At 53.9% G+C, this 21,232-nt stretch overlaps 1 protein-coding gene across 7 annotated transcripts in view; it reads right to left on the reverse strand.

Annotated features, from left to right (window-relative positions):
• The window catches only part of LOC144943535 (retinoic acid receptor beta-like), a 112,794-nt gene that overhangs the window by 18,432 nt on the left and 73,130 nt on the right, over positions 1–21,232 (reverse strand). For 4 of the 7 annotated variants that reach the window (XM_078871079.1, XM_078871080.1, XM_078871078.1 and 1 more), the window contains 2 exons: positions 2,182–2,330; positions 317–458 (listed from right to left, as the gene is read on the reverse strand). In XM_078871079.1, coding sequence (XP_078727205.1) covers positions 317–458; positions 2,182–2,330 — 291 coding nt within the window. The other 3 variants (XM_078871081.1, XM_078871085.1, XM_078871082.1) reach the window with 3 other exon arrangements.

Consider the following 21,232-nt stretch of genomic DNA (forward strand, 5'->3'; position numbering starts at 1 on the left):
ACACATGGGGCACACGTCGGAATTCCCCACCTACTTCCAATTCCCACGATAGTGCTTGGATGGGTGACCACCACATCAGGTGTTAAACGCTGCTGCGGGGCTACGTTGTCCTCAGCGGAGGGCAGTGCCCCAAAAATCCGTCGTTGTATTCTCCCTCGACGCTCTCACATCCACGCCCCTTCGCCTTCATCTACCCAGTCTGATTAGGGTGGCAGAGTACGGCCAGATAACCCTTTGTGTCCCCCGCGCTGCGTGGAAAGGCACCCCATCCAGCAGGCTTGCTCAAGCGCCAAGCAACGCGCCTGTGCGGACTTACACTCCTTGGACATGCCGACCTCGAAGCACTTCTGCAGGCGGCAGTACTGGCAGCGGTTGCGCGTCACCTTGTTGATCACGCAGCCCTTGTCGCGAGGGCAGGTGTACACCATGTTCTTCTGGATGCTGCGTCGGAAGAAGCCCTGCGGGGGGGGGGGGGGAGGGTGGGAGGGCGAGGTGGGGGACCGCACGGGGGGACACGGCAGCACACGCGCCAAGGTCAGGCTGAGCTGACGACGCTGACGCCACCACCGACGCCGCCGCCGGCCCGGTTGCCCGATTTATTTGGGGCGGTGGGTGATTCGGCGTCCCTGGCGGTAGCGCGTTCGCCGCCCGTTCGCGTTGCGGAGGTTCGCGGGTTCAGCGGCCGACCCCGGTTCATCCCGGGTGTAGCGCAACAAACAGCGCGCGTGGTCCGTCTGCAACGCGTTTGGGGAGTTTAAAGATCCCGTGACGGTGTCCGAGGACGAGTCGGCTTCACGTGCCGGCGTCGCGGTCCAAAATCTCGAGATTAACGAAAAATCGTTCACGAATGTATTAATCTGGTAAAGCCCCACTGCGACATCGCCCCTTGCTGGTGGACTATATCCGTCTGTCAACCACAGCGGCCTTCCTGAGAGCCTTTGTGCTGTAAGAATGGTGCGAATACCAACTGCACCGACGACGATTCTTGTCATTACTGCCTCTAAATCCCCCCTCCCCCACCAGGATGGGGGTCGCGATCCGGCCCGGCAGGAGGTGAGCAGCCCCCCCACAGCACCCCCCCCCCCCCAGCACCCCCCCCCCCCAGCACCCCCCCCCCCCCCAGCACCCCCCCCCCCCCAGCACCCCCCCCACCATTGTTAAGGCGCCGACGCTGGTGCTGCTGGAGGAGCGCAATTGCGTGGTTGGCGCGGCACCAGCGTCTCCCCCCCCCCCCCCTCGATTCCCACCGGATCAGCGCGGGGAGGCAGGAAGGCATTCTCACTCTCGAAAACAGAATTACATAACGCGACACGGTGCGTTCGTGCCATCACAACGAGGGGGGTGGGGGGGAAGTGAAAGTTTTTTTTGTTTCGCTGTCAGTCATCGGCCTGAGAACTCGGCGTAATGCGGCGTCAGAAAGCTCGGCTCGGCCGAGCGTTCAACCTCAAAAGAGAACGACGCTCACCTGTGGCTCGCCGATCGGCACGCAATGGGGTTTCCGCGAGCTAAATAAATAAACGAGCGAGCGTGCGTTCGCGCTCCCGAGCGCGATTGACGCCCGTTGTCGTTTGTTGTGTTGGGAGCCTTGGCGTTAAATCCTAGGAATCCTGGTAGGAAAGGGATGGGCGTGAGCTGGCACGACTATAAATAACGTTTATGGACCAGAAGTGCAGATTTACGGCATCTTTTCAGTGCGCTTTCCCGCAGGTTAACCGTTTCCTTCCTAAAGCATGGCCACAGCACAATCCCATTTCGTTCAAAACAGAGGCAGCTAGAGGTGGCTGGGGGCGCAGGCAAAGGGACGGTCATGGGGCAAGCGCTGACGCACGCCCCGGGACGACGGCGGCGCACTCAAGCAGCCGCAAAGCAGCTCGGCACACTCGGGCGTGGCACGCATTAGGGTGGTGCACGCGGCGGTGCTGCACGCGGGGGTGGAACACTCGGGCGTGGCACGCATTAGGGTGGCACACGCGGCGGTGGCGCACGCGGCGTCTCAACACACGAGATACATGCAATCGTTCAATTAACATTACGGCAGCAAACGTCTTCATTTCCATCCGCCTACGACCAACTCTTTCTCTCTACAAAACCAGTTACGCCCACCGCATCCCCCCCAGCAGCCAGAGCCACCCGCACGCACGCGCCGTACGGGCGAGCCACGAGACGGGCGCCCCACGGTACCTTGCATCCCTCGCATGAGCTCACGCCGTAGTGGTAGCCCGACGACTTGTCCTGGCACACGAAGCATGGCTTGTAGACGCGCGGGGGCGGCAGCGGCGACGGGGGGCTCGGGATGATCTCCTCCGAGCCGCTGCTCTGGCTTTCCACGGCTGCAAGGTGGTGGGGGTGGGGGGGGGCACAGAGGCACGGAGTGGGGGCGGCGGGGCATCAGCGCTCGCTACGACCGGGATTTGCGCAGCGGTGGCAGGGTAACCATCGACAGACCGGGCCACGGAACGGAGATCGGCAGATGGACAGACAGTCAAAGATACGCACGGGCAGCCCATCCACAACGGACAGAGAGACAAATCGAGATGCAGGCCAGGATGAAGGCAAACAACAGACATGTACATATGCAGGCAAACAAATACAACGACAGACAGATTTATTAAGGAGGGGCGAGACGACTAACAAACGGACAGGCAGACAAACAAACTGACACCCAAATATACAAACACACATGCGCACACGGAGCCTGCAAACAAACATGCGTATAAACAGCCGTATCTAGGGCAAACACAACATCCATTATTTGGGCAGAACAATGAGAGCACGGGAACTGGTGCCAGCAACGATTCACTGACATCTCCCGAGAGCCCTCCTGCCCCCCCCGCCGACCACAGGCCTCTTCTCCCTCGTGGTGGAAGAATTTTATTTTCATACAAATAATTCCAAAAATTACGACGCTTTGTGTTGCGATTTTAATTATCTCCGACTGCCCGCCAGCACAGTGACAACCGCACGAATAAACGCGCTCAGCGGCGGAACCCACCGCCTCGCGTAGCTGCCAAATCTAGCGGTTTAATTATTTGGCCAACGCGGGTCTCGCGCGCTGCGCCACCGAGGTGAGATCTCACCGTCGCTCAACGGGAGCCGAACCTATGCCAATGCCCGGCCGCGCAGAGCGAAGGTTCGTGCGGGAGGTGGAGCAGCGCGCGCGGCTATCGAGTAGTGCGCGGGTGGCGAAGGCAGCCACAAAGAGGGGGTTCGGGGGAAATTGTGACAGGAGGCCCCACTTCGTTCCTCGCCGCCAGGGCCCGTGACAAGCGTGCCACTTAGGCCACTCGGGCGAAGGGCGGCGCGTAGGCGTCGGGGGGGGGGGGGGGTGAAAGGGGGCACCGCACGGGGTTAAAAACACCATCGCGGTGTGCCAGCTGCGGGAATTCACAGCTCGCTCTGCTGCGGCGGATTCAGCGGTTCTGTTGATGCCGCGATCGAGACTTTCATGTGAGCCTCAAGGACATAAAAGGGCTCGTATAACACACTTGGGCACGCTCGATCAATAGTCGTTCCTTGTGAATAAATACAACTGCCACATCGATGCTATTGCAGCTCCAAAATAACTTGTTTTTTGTGCAAATGGCGGAAACAATGATTCCGATTCTGACGGCGTTATAACAGCAAAGCAATTGTGCTGGGATCTGCGTTGTACGTGTTTCTACTTACAACAACGCCCGATATATATATTTTTGTAAAGCTTCGGTTTGATTGAAAATGTACAAAACATCCTGAAATGGCTCGTGCTTACGTTTGGCACCGCGACTATGAGCTTCCCATTGAATGGGCAAGGAAGCCGCTGCACGCTGCGAAAATAAACAAATGGATTACTGCCCCCACCGAGCCGCAAACCCATTGCCACAAACTACAACACCCACAATGCACCTGCTCACACAGGAACCCCCAACAACAGAGGCACGCTATTTTAATTTTGGAAACTCTGGCTCGATAATCCGGCAAATATTTTCCGCTGTGTATAATAATATTATTCTTATTATTCAAAGAGAGTCTATTCTTGTTATGAATAATGAACATCTTTCACTGCTTGGCTCCATTGTCGTCATCGCTGCCTGCGTGGGGGATAGGACGGTGGGCCCTCTGTGCCCAGCAAACTTCAGCCTTGCGCATGAAGCGGCGCTGAAAGATTTCGTCTCCGGGCTACGGCTGCAGCGCAAGCGCCGTGTGGGCAACGTTTCATCGGCCCCCCGCCGGTGCAAGATGCTCCCAGCGGCGCTCAGGGAGGGGGCCGTGGCACGGATGTTGAGACGTGGCGGCCGTGGTAAGGGCCTCCCCAACACCCGGATTGCGGGCACGCTCCACGTGTCCGCGACAGTCGCGAGCCCGAGGCGCTAATCTGGCGATGACCAACCCCCCCCTCCTCCCCACGTTAAAGGTGCAGAGACCGATTTGCGGGACTGCACCGCGTGTCGTTTTTGCGCGATGTCCCGACGCTTCGCGCTCCACGTGCCGGCAGCTGAAGGAGAAGCGTCGAACGTCGTGCCGAACAACGCGCAGAGCCACCGGAATCAACCTACGCAGAGGAGGCTAATTCTCACAGAGTGGTTTGTATTCTATTCTTGCGCGTGAAGGCAGGAATATGTTCGGCCGCTAAACGCCAATTTCGAGGTCTTCCAGCGACGGACGAGAGGGCTTCTGGAGAGAGTTTGTGTAATTGTGATGCTCCTCCTCCTCCTCCGCTGAAGGAGCGTAGACCAAAGTGGTTTACTACGTGGTCCCTACTTTGGGTTGCAAGGCCACATTGGCTTGTGTCTTTACTTTCCATTGGAGACAGTGCTCCTACATTCTGATATGAATTTAGAGGCATTTGTTAATCCAGAGCTGGATGAAGGTCTCCTCATGCCGTGTCAGTCACGAAGGTGAACGTGCAGGACCGGTTCCGCTCCCACTTGCTACCCACAGCTGGGAATCGAACCCAGGTGACCGTGTTTGTAGCGGAGTGCCTCCGTCCCACCTCTCCGCCTCTTATAGCCATGGCAGATCTACGAACTCGGTCTTAATTGTTGCCACGTCTGGATGGCAGGCATGGGCAGTTCTCCATGGAATTCTCACAGAAAACAGTGGTCAATGGAAGCCACTTCCTCTGGATCCCACATGCATCATCATGAAACTAAACTATTAAACTATCTTTTACTTTACTAGATAAGGCCCGCCGAGCTATATAGCTCTTTTTCAGAAACCACCAGGCCACAAATAATATCCCAGCGAGGCGGCTTATCACGTGGAAATTTCTAGCAGCCGAATACTCTAAACACACGTGGAGGGAAAAACAGGAGGACCCGGAGAAAACTCCACGTGACCGAGAACATCCAAACTCGGGGATCGAACCCACAACTTCCTGCATACCAGGCGTTGATGGCGGCGGCGGCAGTGATCGCTCCAGCTGAACGACGTCACCGTGAACATCCACTGTGCGCCACAATCGGCCAATTGATGGTGCACTCAACGCCACAATGCACGCGCACAATGACTAATTACAAGGGTCAGATGCTGGGAACTGGCTGCCGAGATTCTTGCCAAACCCCACAAGTCATACAAATATATATTTATAGGACTTAAGCAGAGTTACAGGCTTAGACTGCCAAAAGGAATCTAATGTTTACATATGAACATAATAACCGGCTCCCACGCTTAAGCAGAGTAGTAATAAGGGAGACACTGAGGAGGATTGGATCTTGCGCTGGTCTTCATTATCCCTGCTGTGAGCTCAGCCCGTGCAGGCAGATTATCTGCAGAAATCTGACTCCCTTGGTGATTTGGCACGGGAATGTCGGAGACCCCTCCACTTTTGAGCAGCAGCGGCAGCGGCGGCAGCGGCAGCAGCAGCATGTGGTCGGGGCACAGCTGGGGGTCCTTCACAGATGAATCTCTGGCAAGATGCCTGCTCCCTGTGCTGCGAGAGACCTGCAGGGCTGTCCCTGCATCGGTATTCAGCAGCACACACTTGGGCGAGGCGTTCTGACATGTGACATGTGCCAGAAGCATCCGCCCGTGCGTGCGTGTGTGCGTGTCTGTGTGTGTCTCAGTGCTCGCTAACAGCACTTGCCCCTAGAGTCTGTTAAGGCTATACGGGGGGTCTTTGTCTCAGTCAGAAGCTTCGATTCCTGCTCACGGCCAACACCAGTAACGATTATCTGAACTGGTCCTGGGCCTCCCCTAGGTCGACTCAGCCTCAAATGAGTACCTGGTGCGGTGCGTAAACGTCGCCAATCGGGAAACAAAGGCGGCCCGGCGTGGTGCTGGCCACCTACTCCCTCGTGTACCTTGCCAGCCTTGCTCGCTAACAGCACTTGCCCCAACAATCTATTAAGGTTATACAGGAGATCTTTGTCTTTGTGTGTCTCTGTGTGGGTGTGCATCTTTGTGCGTGAGAAGTCATATGTAAGTGTGCATCTGTGTGTATACGAGCGTTCGTGTGCATGCATCTGTGAGTGTGTGTATGCATCCGTGTGTGTGTGCGCAGCGCGCTAACCGCTACATTACTGCTCCCCACACTCACTGACTCACTCATTCAGCACTCACCCACGCACTCACCCGCCCACCCACATACTCACTAAACCCCCACACTCCAGGTCACCTCACTTCTCTTTCACGGCTTCTTCCCTCGCACGGCTCCCACTTTTGAATGCCCTCCCATCGCCTCTTTCTCCAAGCTCTTGCAATAACCTTGCTCAAATCAAGAAACGTGTAATACGCTTTATCTTTCCAACTTTGAGATTGCCATTTGTTGATGGCCGTTTGACGATTCGGGCCCTTGGGCCGACTCAGCCTCAACTGCAGTAAAAAGAGCAGGAGGTCGCAGGTTCCCAACTCCGACGCCTGCTGTATATTTGGAATTTGCGGTGTCTCTCTCCCAGTGGTCGCCGTAGATTTCTCTCCGGGTCCTCTGGGTTTTCCCCTCCACATTTAGAATCAACGTGCGCTTAAAGAGTATTTGGCTGCAATAAATTTCCACGCAATAAGCCACTTCGTTGCGCTCTCACTTGCAATGGCCACGTCGCTTTCCGAAAACGAGCGATAAAGCTCAGCGGGCCTTGCCTGGTAAACAAAACTAAAATCTCTTACACCATTGGAACCTCCTTTGCCAGTAGCAAAATATGATAATTGTTTTTTTACCCTTATATCTGGCAACAAAACTGACACCTTTTTTTACAAGGAGTCATGTTTGCCTTGACCACAATACCTGCGGTCAGAATGCAAACAAAAAACACAACTCTGATAATGTATGCACTGTCCTTGAAATCGATTGGTCCACACCCAAGACAGCTTTTCTTAGAGCCTAACGATACATTATCAGAGTTGTGTTTTTTGTTTGCATTCTGACCGCAGGTATTGTGGTCAATGCAAACATGACTCCTTGCAAAAAAAAAGGTGTCAGTTTTGTTGCCAGATAAAAAGGTAAAAAACCAATGATCAAAACTAAAATCTGTTTCAATAGTAGTTTAATGCACGGCCGCATTGCACCGAGTCTCTGCCAAAGAGGCTGCGGACCTTCACCCATTTGGCAGAACATCGCGCGGAGACTGCACGGGGGGGGGGGTGAAAGCTGGGCTTCTGCCGAGTGATATTCAGATCCCACCACACTTCCCCCGCAGCACGGATCGGCCAGGGAGAGAGATGGGAGGGGGGGGAGCAAGACTTTCCGCTCGGCTGAATTTCGACCGCTCTGCTGATTTGGGTTGGCAGTGAGCTCATCGCTAAAATCTCCGCCAAACAGTCGAAGGCACAGCGCCATCCGTGTGTTGTCAAGTGCTGCAGAACACCGCTTGAAAATACTGACTCTACAAAAGTCGTCAATAACACACCACCACCGCCAACAAGGAAGAACAACGTAGAAACAATCGGTGACTTTTTGGGCGATGGTCCTGGCATGATAGCAGGCAGAGATGGATCTCGACCATTATAACGTCCATGATGAATACATAGGAACGTACTCTTTTTGGCAGCGCTATTGACGAATGCTTTCGTGGCTTTTTTGGGCTATTTGTTCTTTGTGCACCGCTGCCGACAGCAGTATCGCACATGTTCCATCTACTCTTGAAACTATATTGGAGGTAATCCATTTGCTGCTCTGTGTTGTACGGCTCGATTGTGACTTTGCTTTAAGTGGCTGTGTCGGGTGAGCGACCTCCCCGATTCGCGATGAGCGTGCCCACGTTTGCGTCAAGTGTGAGAGGCTGGAGTGCTGAAAGGGGGGGAGGGCGACGTTTGACCACTGGGCATCTGTTGGAAAAAGAGCTTCACAGCTCATCAGATTCCTCCAGTCTAAATAAAGATTCTGATTCACTGCGGGCGATGGAACAAAGAGCCATGGGGGGGAGGCATCCTGAGGCTGGGTCTCAAACTCACCCCCGACACTGTGAGTCACAGCAATAAACAACTTGCACAAAAACAGTATTATTCATTATAAAGGTTTTTCGGTTAGATCGCGTAAGTATAAATTTGGCGTAATCCTCCACCACCCAGAAAAAAACCTCAACAACCACCTGAACAACAACAACGAATACCTAAACAACAACGCAAACCTCAAACAAACACCTCAACAACAACAAACACCTCAACAACAACAACAAACACCTCAACAACAACAAACACCTCAAAAACAACAAACACATCAACAACAACAAACACCTCAACAAACACCTCAACAACAACGAATACCTCAAAAAACACCTCAACAATAACAAACACCTCAACAACAACAAACTCCTCAACAACAACAACAAACACCTCAACAACAATAACAAACACCTCAACAACAACAAACACCTCAACAACAACAACAAACACCTCAACAACAACAAACACCTCAACAACAACAAATACCTCAACAAACACCTCAACAACAATAACAAACACCTCAACAACAACAAACACCTCAACAACAACAACAAACACCTCAACAACAACAAACACCTCAACAATAACAAACACCTCAACAACAACAAACACCTCAACAACAACAACAAACACCTCAACAACAATAACAAACACCTCAACAATAACAAACACCTCAACAACAATAAACACCTCAACAACAACAAACACCTCAACAACAACAACAAACACCTCAACAACAATAACAAACACCTCAACAACAACAAACACCTCAACAACAACAACAAACACCTCAACAACAACAAACACATCAACAACAACAAACACCTCAACAACAACAACAAACACCTCAACAACAACAAACACCTCAACAACAACAAATACCTCAACAAACACCTCAACAACAATAACAAACACCTCAACAACAACAAACACCTCAACAACAACAACAAACACCTCAACAACAACAAACACCTCAACAATAACAAACACCTCAACAACAACAAACACCTCAACAACAACAACAACAAACACCTCAACAACAATAACAAACACCTCAACAATAACAAACACCTCAACAACAATAAACACCTCAACAACAACAAACACCTCAACAACAACAACAAACACCTCAACAACAATAACAAACACCTCAACAACAACAAACACCTCAACAACAACAACAACAAACACCTCAACAACAATAACAAACACCTCAACAACAACAAACACCTCAACAACAACAACAAACACCTCAACAACAATAACAAACACCTCAACAACAACAAACACCTCAACAACAACAACAAACACCTCAACAACAACAACAAACACATCAACAACAACAAACACCTCAACAACAACGACAAACACCTCAACAACAACAAACACCTCAACAACAACAACAAACACCTCAACAACAACAACAAACACCTCAACAACAACGAACACCTCAGCTGCACATTTCCCAACAAACTCCCAAGTCACCACAACACAAGCCATCATCATCAGCAGCAGCAGCAGTAGTTGTTGTTGTTGATGCTCAGCGCGCCTCACTGCCATGACTGCCGAACCCACCCCGGCAGAACAAAGCCGCTTCAGAGTTTAGACATCAGCCAAGTAAACGCTGCTGGTTCATGTCGGGTCGAGGGGCCCAAATGGCTGGAAGGTAACAAACTAATACATAAAGTCGCGGGGAAACGCGGAAAGGAATGAGATTGAGTTAACTTTTAACGTTTTTTTGTTTCAACAGGTAAGGTCCACTGAGCCACATGGCTATTTTTCAGAAGCGACCTTGCTATCACAAATGATGGCTCGGCTCAACGGAGTGGCTTATCGCGTGGACATTTACAGCAGCCAAATACTCTAAGCACGCGTGTTCATAAACGTGGAGGGGGAAACCGGAGGACTCGGAGAAAAATCCACGCGACCACGGGATGAGAGACACGCAAACTCGAAATATACAGCAGCAGGCGTCACAGGATCGGGATGGAAAGCCACGACCTCCTGTTGACCAGGCGAGGTAGCTAACATCTCACCACCGCGGGTAACCCACAATGCTCCACGACAACGCCTGCTTTCACAGAGCTCCCACGGTGCTTGTGTAAACACGTCGGGCTTGAAGAGAACAGTCCATCAAGACCCCCCCCCCCATCAATTTAAACAACAAGAGCTGCGATTGGCATGCCCGGGAGACTGAACAGGCCCCCCCCCTCTGCCTGTGCACTCCCCGTGCTCCCGTGTCACCACGACAACCTGCACGACCCACACACCCCCCCACCACCCCACGTCTTCCACATTCCTGTGCCCACGCGTGCCCAACATGTGACCTCATATCTCTCCTCATGCCACCCTCCCACAACGCGTCCGTCCATCGTACCCTACGATGGACACTCCTCGCGCGAACGCAGGAACACCACGGAGGTCGGCTACGCCGGTTGCGTTATCCAAGTTTCCGCGGTTGAGCGGTGTGGGTGGCAACGCGCAATTATCGCGGTTGGCACCAACCCCCCGCCGCCTCCTTCCTCCCAGAGCTCGATGATCAGTGGCTTCGTAGACATCGACGAATCGGGCAGAGCCCGCGGAGAGCGGGAGTCACCGAATCGCTCATCCGTGAGTGCACTCAATTCGAACGCCCTCGCCATTCGCCGTACGTTATTAATGCAAAGCTGGGCATGAATCACGTCTTTGGCTGGCTTTTATTCTCAATGAACATTTGTCGCGAATGCGTACAATGTACTGGGGCTGAACGATTTTGGGAAAATATCTAATTGCGATTTTTTTTCTGACAGATATTACGATTGCGATTTGATTTGCGATTACATTTTTTTTAAGTCAAGCTCCAGTTCAATATTCACTGTGTAATAGATTTAAAACACGTAATGGAGCATTGCCACATGATACCATCAAAATATGATCTGCTCTATATATTCTAACGCAAGGATGAGAACTTAAAATATATGAATTCCTTCCAACATGTACTTATAAAAATGTTTTAATTGAAATAGAACAATCAAACGTAAAACAATTGTTAGGTTAAATCAATCAAGTTATAATAATAACAAATAAAACAATTCCAACAAGAAAGTAATCGAGGACTTTTCAAATCGCAAAAAAATCGCAGCCTTTGCGATTTGCTAATCGCATTGTTTCAAATTGCGATTTCGATTTGAAATCAATTAATCGTTCTGCCCTACAATGTACCCACAAGCAGAGCGCACGAGTGCACAAGCCTACTTTTAAAAAACGCTAAGTTTAACTGTCAGGTTCTTCGATGTTTCTTACGCGGCATTACCCGATTCATCCATCCATGTATTGACCTCGTTTCTGTGAATGGCGCGAGTCTCACGTTGAAGGGTAGTTCAGGACTAAAGGGGAGTGTCGCTATTGATCGCGACTGCGTGCGAAGGAGCCAAAGGCGAGCTCGCCCCTCTACCCTGCAAAGTGCACACCACCTCCCTGCGCCAGCGAACAATGCGCCCACTCAGCCCGCCCCGCCCCCACCAATGCTCCGTAAAAGCCGTGACCCCAGACAAGCACGCGGTACGAAACATCACCATAACAAGGCGCAAAATCGTCCACGACTCGATGAACCCGCGACCACAGCTGATGGGGGACGTCGAGGGCAGAACGAGTCACCACGGTGGCTAGGATGTGTTAACTGCCTCGCCTGGTATACAGGAGGTCGTGGGTTTGATCCCGAGCCCGATGCCTGCTGCTGTATATTTGGGGTCTGGATGTTCTCCCCGTGATCGCGTGGATTCTTCTCCGGGCCCTCCGGTTTTTCCCTCCACAATTAAAAATCAACGTGTGTTTAACGAGTATTTGGCCGCTATACATTACCGCACGATAAGCCGCTTCGTTGAGCTATCATTTGTGATAGCCAGGTCGCTTCTGAAAAATAAGCTCTAAAGCTCAGCGGGCCTTACCTGGTGAAACAAAAATCGTTTAGTTTTAGAGTCGCGATTGTCCTTCCCCTTGCTCACGACGAACCCCGGTTACCGCCGACTCGGCAGTGCCCTCTGGCACGCGGGGTGCCGCTGTGGCCTCACCCGCGTGTAGGAGTGAGCAGATCAAGGCACGGCGTGAATTTTCCCACCGATCGCGTCGGATCTCAGAAGCTAAGCAGGCTTTTGAACCTGGACAGTTGCTTGGATTGGCAACCACCGCTCACCGACTGTCTGTCATAGGTTGCGGGGCTACGCTGTGAAACATCCCAGGGCAGTGCATAAAAATCCATTGTTGTGCTGTGCTTCTATGCCACCCACCTACACCAACCGGCACTGACCCAGCGTGGCGAAGTGCGGCCAAATAACCCGCACGACGCGAGGAGGCCCTCATCCAGCCGCGGACTGACAGGAGAGTGCACGCGTCACGACACAAATCACACTTCATCACCAAAGATGAAGACTTTCATCTCTTCTTCAGCGCGTTGCGAACGTGAAGCCGGGATATTCTCCTTAACTCACAGACACAACCCCCACACCCACCACCGCCCCTCCGCGCACCACACGGTAACAGCGAGCAGCGTGACGCGCATTTACACGCTTCACTATCAATGCGCGCGCTCCGATGGAACACGCCAAAACTCATTTGCGTTTCCCCGGCCTCTAATGGCGCTCCGTGCGGAGTAATGGCGCTAGGCGTTGCATTAGACGGCAAAAGTGAAAGGCGCACAGCGGGCATGGGAGCCGTGCGACGGCTCGCTCAGAGAAATGAAGTTCTCAGCCTCTCGTTGTTGTTCTTCTCATCTCAGAGCCACGAGACATTCGCTGTGGCGGCGGGGGGGGGGCGTAGCCTTTGTGGGGGTTTGAAAAACGACTAAAGCCTTCGCATCTGCTCTGAAACACCGACTTCAGCTGATTCGAGTGAGAGCCGAAGCCGAGGGGAGGCTTCGTAGCGACGCCTTTCCACGTGGGGGTTCCCGGTGCCACCTGCGATTCGTCGCTCGGCTATCGCTACAGCATCCGGCGGCAAGTGCTGGGCACCAGCTGATACACCCAACTCGGTTGGCACCGCCACTTGATTAGCAGCCCCCCCGGAACTGCCACCGCTTTCATCTGAGCTGTCGGGGCGCGGTCTCTCAAAAAAGTATAACCGCAAAGGACCGCGCACAATTACTGACGGCGGAGATGCTTGCTAAACGCCAGATCAAGCTCCCGCGATTACAGACGCGGGTTCTGTCGGGCCCTGGCGTGGACACGGGCCCGAAATGTCACGGCGCGTGGGGCTCGCCGATCATCTCCGTGCCACGCAACATTCGGCTCACAATACCGCGCCTCTGTGTGCGGGGGGTGGGGGGTCTGCCCGACGGGGGTCGTTACCACGTCGGTTCAAACCCGACGGCGGCCGGCCAGTGGGAGCCGGAGACGCGGACTCGGCTCATCAGCTGCCCCTGCGCCGGCATGCTCTGTGAGCGCCGCTTGTGACAGCGAGCGCCAACGGCGCAACGCGACCAGCTGGCATCACCACCCCCCCCCCACGCCCCCCCCCCAACTCGTACCACGCTGTGTACCTCGTGACGGCGCTCGCTCGTGCCTGAGCAGACAAGTTCTCTTTTCCTCCGTGAACTTCCCCTTAAAAATTGAAGTACTCTTCTTGGCCCGTGATCTCATTACGCGCACCCTCCTCTCAGCTTGTGCAGCGCCTCAGAAATAACAGTCGCACTTAAATTCAAATTGCGAGTTAAACTTTCACATGACTCCACTCAACACGGCTCAGTTAGATTTTTGCCAAACTAATAAAAAAACAAGTTTACCAAGCAAAACGGCAAATTGGGAAAAAATACAATTGCTGATGCACAACATCATTCTGCGCTGTGATTCAGCCGCTCTGTCGGCCGCCCAAGGGGCTCGTTCACCATGGAGATGGAGCGACGACATTGCCACCGTTGCGTGTCCGGGTGCGGATTGAGGGAGGCCTTCGTCCAGCGGTGGATCGAAACGTGGCTGACGTCAGCCAAGTCAACGACGTTGTCAGCCATCGCTCCTTCTGCATTGCCAATCCACGTTTATCTTTGCGCAAACTGCCGGACGCAATGTCCGCGGTACAAATGTAAAAAAAAATCTGTCTCAGCCCCCCCCCCCTCATATCCATCGCCAACGGGAGCAACTCTACGTGCAGCGTTCACCACGTTGAGATTTATTAATTAATCCACTTTGTCCTTGGTACACACCGAGAGTGAGGGCGGTGAAGCAATGAATTTAAGAGCACCCCCCCCCCCACCCATTTTAATCGCCATGGATACATCACTTACCGCGGCCGGGTAATTTGGGCATGACAAAAAATACGTCAAACGCGAGAGACGTGCTTTAATGGGATCCCTCGTATATTAAAGCGCAGCCCCTAATTAATCCCGAGACGGGTGTCACCCGCACGCCACATTAAAGCCCTACCCCGGGCTAAGCGTGTATGGTGACCTGTCAAACCTTCTAAAACCTCCTCATTATCACGGCTTAAGCACAAAAGCTTCAGTCGCCAGAGCCTCCAGCACGTCCCTAACAGCACAGAAGGATCCGTGCGGGCTCGGCGATGGCTTGCGCACAACGCGCGGTATTAGAGTCTTATTACTATTCAGCGGTGGCGGCCCTTTGCGCGACACGTTCACCGCTGCGCGCCTACTGCCGCGGCCATCGTCGCGGGCAATCGCAAGCACCGTGAAATAAGCCTGGAAAATCCACCTCGAGGGCTGCTCACGCACTGCTGCTGCTTGCATTGCTGGAGGCGCGGTGGCGCGAGTCACACATCTGATGTCACACATCTGATGTGTGACTCGCCCTCTCGCCCTTCCTTTAAAACGCACACGACGCGCTCGCGTTAATAGAAAAAATTTCAACGACGCCATCGCTGATAACAAGTTGCCGAATATCGTTGGAACGCACGCACACCCGCGCACCAACACGGGCACAGCTATGCCCTCGGCACGTTCACCAAAGCAAGAGCAGAGCCAGCGCACGAGCCACTCACGAACAGCACGGGCCAAGCAGCCCAAAGCACGACCCTGCTGTAGTTAACGTCTCGCAGATGTTAACTACCTAGCCTGGTATACAGGAGGTCGTGGATTCGATCCTGACCCTAACGCCTGCTGCATATTCGGAGTATGCATATCTCTCCCGTGGTCGTGTGGATTTTTCTCCGGGTCCTCCGGATTTTCCCTCCGCATTTAGAATCAACATGCGCAATAGGCCACTTCGTTTAGCTATCATTCGTGACCAGGTCGCTTCTGAAAAACAAGCTATATAGCTCAGCGGGCCTTGCCTGGAAAAATAAAATAAAAAGTTAAAATGAGTCCAGGGACTCACCGACGACTCTCGCGATTAAACAACCGACGTCACTAAGAGCGGTGCCGACCGTGGTCGCTCGCGACACGCCGAGGAGGGGACGTACACGGCGTGCTGTTGTGTTGGCTCCAGTCGGACGGCGTGAGGCTCCCCGTGCCGTAGCAGCCCGGGGAGAGGCTCTTGTCGTGCAGCATGCAGGAGGAGGGGCTCCCCACGCACACGTTGTGGTAGCGCCGCGGACTCATCGCCAACGCCTCCACCATACAGTCGTACATCGTTCAGCGCCGCGTCCCACTCCGCCAGCGCCCGCTCTTCTGGTAGCTCGGCGGATTTCTTTCCTACCCCCGGTCACTCTGTTGTTTTGGACTTCGCCCCCGACGCCCCGTCACGACGTCCACGGCCCCCTCCGCCAGTCGCGTTCGCGGAGCCAAGTGGGACCGAGTTCACCTAACGCAGGCCGCACCATCGCCGCCGCGGGTGAATAATTTCCCCCATTGCGTCAGAGCTGCCCAAGCAAGGGTCTCTTACGCAGCCGTGTCCAAGCGCACCACCACCACCACCACCACGAGCGGAAACCACCGCCGCCCGACCTAAGACCCTTCGCAGCCGCGACGTCGTGCGCGCCGCCGGTTTCCCCGGTTTTGCTGCGTGCTCCCCGGCAGCTCACGTCAACGACGCCCGTTGAGCAGAAACGAAAGCTTCGTCATCGATCCAAACGACCGCCGCTCCCCGCCGCGACGGCCGGCATTCGTGGCGCAGGGCCGCCGCGTCCCGGCAACTTCTCCGAGCCGGCCTCCCTGAAGCCGGCCGTCCCACGCGCAGGCGAGCAGCGCCTCTCGGACGAGCCCGCTCGTGCACACGCGCCGTCTGGGTCGGGGCGCGCGTCCCTTCCACGGGCCAGCAGCAGCGTGAGACGCGGATTCCGGCCTCCGAAGTTAAAACTCCTCTCCCTGCTCTCCCGGGCCAAATGGTCGGTGCCGCATTGTGAACGCGAGGCCCCCCTACCATCACCCCCACCACCGCGCACGGAGCCCTCCCAGTGAAAGACGCCGCATCACCTAATGTATGCGGCTGAACTCTGGGTGAACCCTAAGTGGAGACTGCAACCTCCCACTGACCCCTCGGGAGTGACAGCGCAAGATGGCAGGGTGTGCGCGACGCAACAAAATCAAAGCCTCCCCTTTTTTGCGGGGGGGGGGGGAGAGAAGGGGCGCCCTCCTTTTTTGTTTTAAACTTGAGGGTGCGGGTGTGCTCGAGAAACTGCGCGCTTTAGGAACCATTCATAACACCGGGGATAGCTTCACCCCGAACAATTGTGCCTTGAATGGCTGCTCGGAGACTCTAAGAGTAAGAGATTACACCGCTTTGTGCCGGCAAACGATCGCTTCGTGCATTATTCCCTATGATTAACTTTCAAATTATTCCAATTAGTGCTTATTGAACTATGAGGTAAGTAAAGAGACGTTTGCTTACTTTAACTTTATTTTTCTATTTTTTTCATTATTATCAAACTTGATGTTTTGCAGATTTAAATTGCAGTCTCGCTTCATAGATTAAAATTTGTATCGCTTATAGAGGCTCCAAACTCTGCAACGCGATGCAATGCAAAGATGAAAAGCCCTGTTCGATTAATCTTTAATTAAATTTCGATTTAAAGCTTTCGTGACTGCAGGGATTGATATTCTTGGTTATTTCGGTAAAGTCACGTGACTTTACCGAAAGAACCAAGAATATGAATCTTTAATTAGTTTGGCGCATTCCTTTCGTGAAACAACCGCAAACAACATGTGGTTTTTAAAATCAGCGTTGTCGGCCGAGTTTCAAATGGAATTGAGGGGAATTGGTCCGGCTAGATTACCCAGGGAGAGAGCACGTGAGGCTGCAGCAGCAGCAGCAGCGAGCACGGAGGGACAGAAGAGCACACATTGTTAGTTCATCACGGGGGATGGAGGGCGAGCGGTGAAAGGACCGTGTCATTCAACATCGCGGGCCTTTGTCTGCCGGGTGCCCGGCATCAGCAGGACTCCCGTGCGACGTTTGTCCGACAAAAGGCTCCTCTCTCTCTCTCCCTCTCTTTCCTTTTCTGTGAACCCTGGGGCTCCGACAAAGCCTCGCGACGAACCGACACTCCGGCAAAACAAAACAAAAACGCGCCTCGACAAAAAAACGGCAACGTCCCAGAGGACGGCCCGGCACTCGAGCGAGATCCACTTCTCCAAGCCGAGGAATTTTACTTCTCAATTAGGGGTGGCATCAGCAGCAGCCGCCGCCGCCACGTTCCGAGCGCGATGCCTCGCCGCTCACCGCCTCCGAGAAGCCGGGCTTGCAGAGTTCACAAATGACCGCACGTGTGTGCCGCACACGTGCTCATGGCTGCAAACCGGAAAAGGAAACGCGATCCGAACAAAAAATGTGTTGATAATCCCATCACCCACTCTTTGGATCTTCCAGCAGAATAGAGTCCAGTAATGTTTTTGATGCAATGCATATCGAGGCTTTCAAACACAATTTGGAGAACTTCAGTGTGAACCCGCGTTAGTTTTGGCTGCGACTGAAAAGGCTCTTTTCTTACGAAAGCAAATAAGATCCGTTTTGAGGGCCTCAAACCGCTCGTGGCTCTCGGCCCACCGCGCTCACCGCGATCGCGCCCAGCCGTGTGCACGCACGTCGCGAGCAGTCAGCGGGGCACACAACACAGCCACGCACGCACGCATAGACACACACAGACACACAGACACACACACACGTGGCGAGTTCGCGAGGTACATCACCACACAGCCACACACAATCAGAGCACATGATGCGCCTTTGTCTCCCGAGTGGCGAAATTTACACACCGCAACAGGTACTCATTTGAGGCCGAGTCGACCTAGGAGAGGCCCAGGATGAGTCAAATATTCGTGGCTGTGAGCGAGGTTCAAAGCACAGCACACTAACCACCACACTACCGCTCCCCCACATAACAGACCACACAACCACACACAATCACAGCACATGATATGCACAGTGTATAGCTGTACACACCCACACAGTGCACATAGTTCTGATGTTCAGAATAAATTGCAGCAGCTATAATTCCCCATGCTGTACAGATATATACGGTGGCGTAACTATTTGGGGTGCAGGCGGTGCAACTGCGCTAGGGCCCATGGGCCAGAGAGGCCCAGATGCTGGGTAAGAGAGGGGGCCCCATTTCAATGCTTGCACCAGGGACCAAGCCAACCACACTTTGCCAGCAGAGATCGAATATAATAGCAGCACCTAATGCATAAAAGAATATATATATAGTATAACAATGGGTTTTTGTCAATATATAAAGCTCTGTTCTCCGATCTTCAGTTGACACACGAACTCCCGCAGCTAAGATACAACGTTACAACCGCGCCAGACGGCGGCGGCTTCGGGGAGGCCTTCATCCAGCAGTGGATCGAACACGGCCGACGGCGACGACGATGTCGCCACGAGCAAGGCATTGGACGCTCGCTCGTGTCGAGCGGCTCCCCAGCGAGACGGAGCGAGGCGCGCGTCTCGCTCCGAGCGGATACCAAGCCTCGACCCTCGCCGTTTATCCTCGCACTGGGTCAGCGAGGCTCGTCAAGTGTCGCATTTCACGCACGCACGCACGCGCGCGCGTGCCGTGCGCAGCGAACGCCGCCGTGCCGTGCGGCCCCGTGCGGCCACAGCGCTCTCCGCGTCTCCCGGGGAGGTTTCGGTAGCGCGAGCTGGGGGGGGGGGTAGTGGGTGGGGGGGTGGTGGGGGGGACCACAGAGCCGCAGGCAGGAAGCGGGAATGCCGCTCGGTGCTAATGCGTACAGTGAGAGCGATCGGTCAGGGGTGATGGGACCAGGCACCCCCCGAATTCCCAGGACGAGCATCAAGGAACGGCAACGGGGGGGAGGAGGCGGGATCGTTGAGCCGCGAAGTCGGAAACAAAAGCGCAGCGAGCGAGAGGCTCGCGGCGTGCACATCCCCGCGCGCTGGCCGCAGCCTTCTCATATGTGCCACCCGTTAAATATTCGTCAATGAAATTTTTTGCTGCCGAAAATAAAAGGGTAATCCTCCTGGGTTTATTATGTTTATTTTATTTTATTATTTCCCTTCTACGTGACTTTACCGAAAGCACCAAGAATATGAATCCCTGCAGTCACGAAAGCTTTAAATTAAAACTTCCTGGGTTTGTCTTTTTTTTAAGTTCATGCAGATGCGAGCCCACATTAACGCGTTCTCAGTTCACGCAAAGAAACATCGCGACCCGGTGCATCACTTAGCCGCAACACAAAGTCTCTCTCCGCTGTGTAGCCTCAAAGACTGTTAGGGCAAGGGCTGTCGATGGGCATTTAGACTGGCACAGCATGCAATGGAGTGGTGGCGGCCAGGAACAGACCCTGGCCGCCTTAATCTCCCCAGTGCCCATGTTTACTCACCACAGCACGTACTCAATCAAGCTAGGGGGAAGTCCTGGCAATGGCTCAGATATCGCCAATAACGTTAGCTGCTAGCTGCGGTGGCGAAATGAAACGGGGTCACCGGGTTCGTAATGCGGCGGGGCAGACCGGCTTGCTGCCGCACAACTCCGCACGCAAACATCGCACAGACACGCGCACGCACAGGGCATTGCCCTCCGAGAACCAACACAGACGCAGCAGCAGCAGCGCACCCCCTTTCTCTCCGCCGCCCGTTACTGCTCTCCGGCAACTGAAGAATGTAAAACAAGACCAAACAAACCCCACACTCAGATGGATTACACCACCAGCACGCTGGGTGACAGAGGGGGGGGGGGGGGTCCGCTTGGCTCGCGGCAAGCCGACCCCCGACCCCCCGCCGTGCCCTGGCGCGGGGCACGGTGACCCAAACTGCGGTGCCAACAATCTCTAATCTCCCAACGGCAGAGTGCCGAGAGAGGCAAACGGAGAACTCGCCAATGTTGTTGCCGTCAGGTCCGCTGCGTGTTGTTCGGCGCGAGGTCCGACGTTTCGCTACCCGGCACTTGGGAGCGACCAGACGGCCGAACAAACGCCGCGGTGCAAACCTGAACGAACACGTGTCTCTGTGCAACCTGAACGAACACGCGTCTCGGTGCAACCTGAACGAACACGCGTCTCTGTGCAACCTGAACGAACACGCGTCTCGGTGCAACCTGAACGAACACGCGTCTCGGTGCAACCTGAACGAACACGCGTCTCTGTGCAACCTGAACGAACACGCGTCTCTGTGCAACCTGAACGAACACGTGTCTCTGTGCAACCTGAACGAACACGCGTCTCTGTGCAACCTGAACGAACAAGAGTCTCTGTGCAACCTGAACGAACACGCTTCTCGGTGCAACCTGAACGAACACGCGTCTCGGTGCAACCTGAACGAACACGCGTCTCTGTGCAACCTGAACGAACACGTGCGTCGGGGGCCGCACGGGGCGGCTCCAACGCTCACCCAAGCGTGAGGCAGCACATTCTGTGTGCTTTTAAATACTTTGCTTAATCCGAGGGAAATTAGAAATAACAAATGTTGAATAGTAATTAACATTTTTTGCCTGCCGCACATTTGACGATCAATATTCGTGGCGTGATGAATGAATTCAAATGTAAATATGATCATTAAAC

The sequence above is a fragment of the Lampetra fluviatilis genome, chromosome 31, assembly GCF_964198595.1.
Source record: "Lampetra fluviatilis chromosome 31, kcLamFluv1.1, whole genome shotgun sequence".
Lineage (NCBI taxonomy): Eukaryota > Metazoa > Chordata > Hyperoartia > Petromyzontiformes > Petromyzontidae > Lampetra > Lampetra fluviatilis.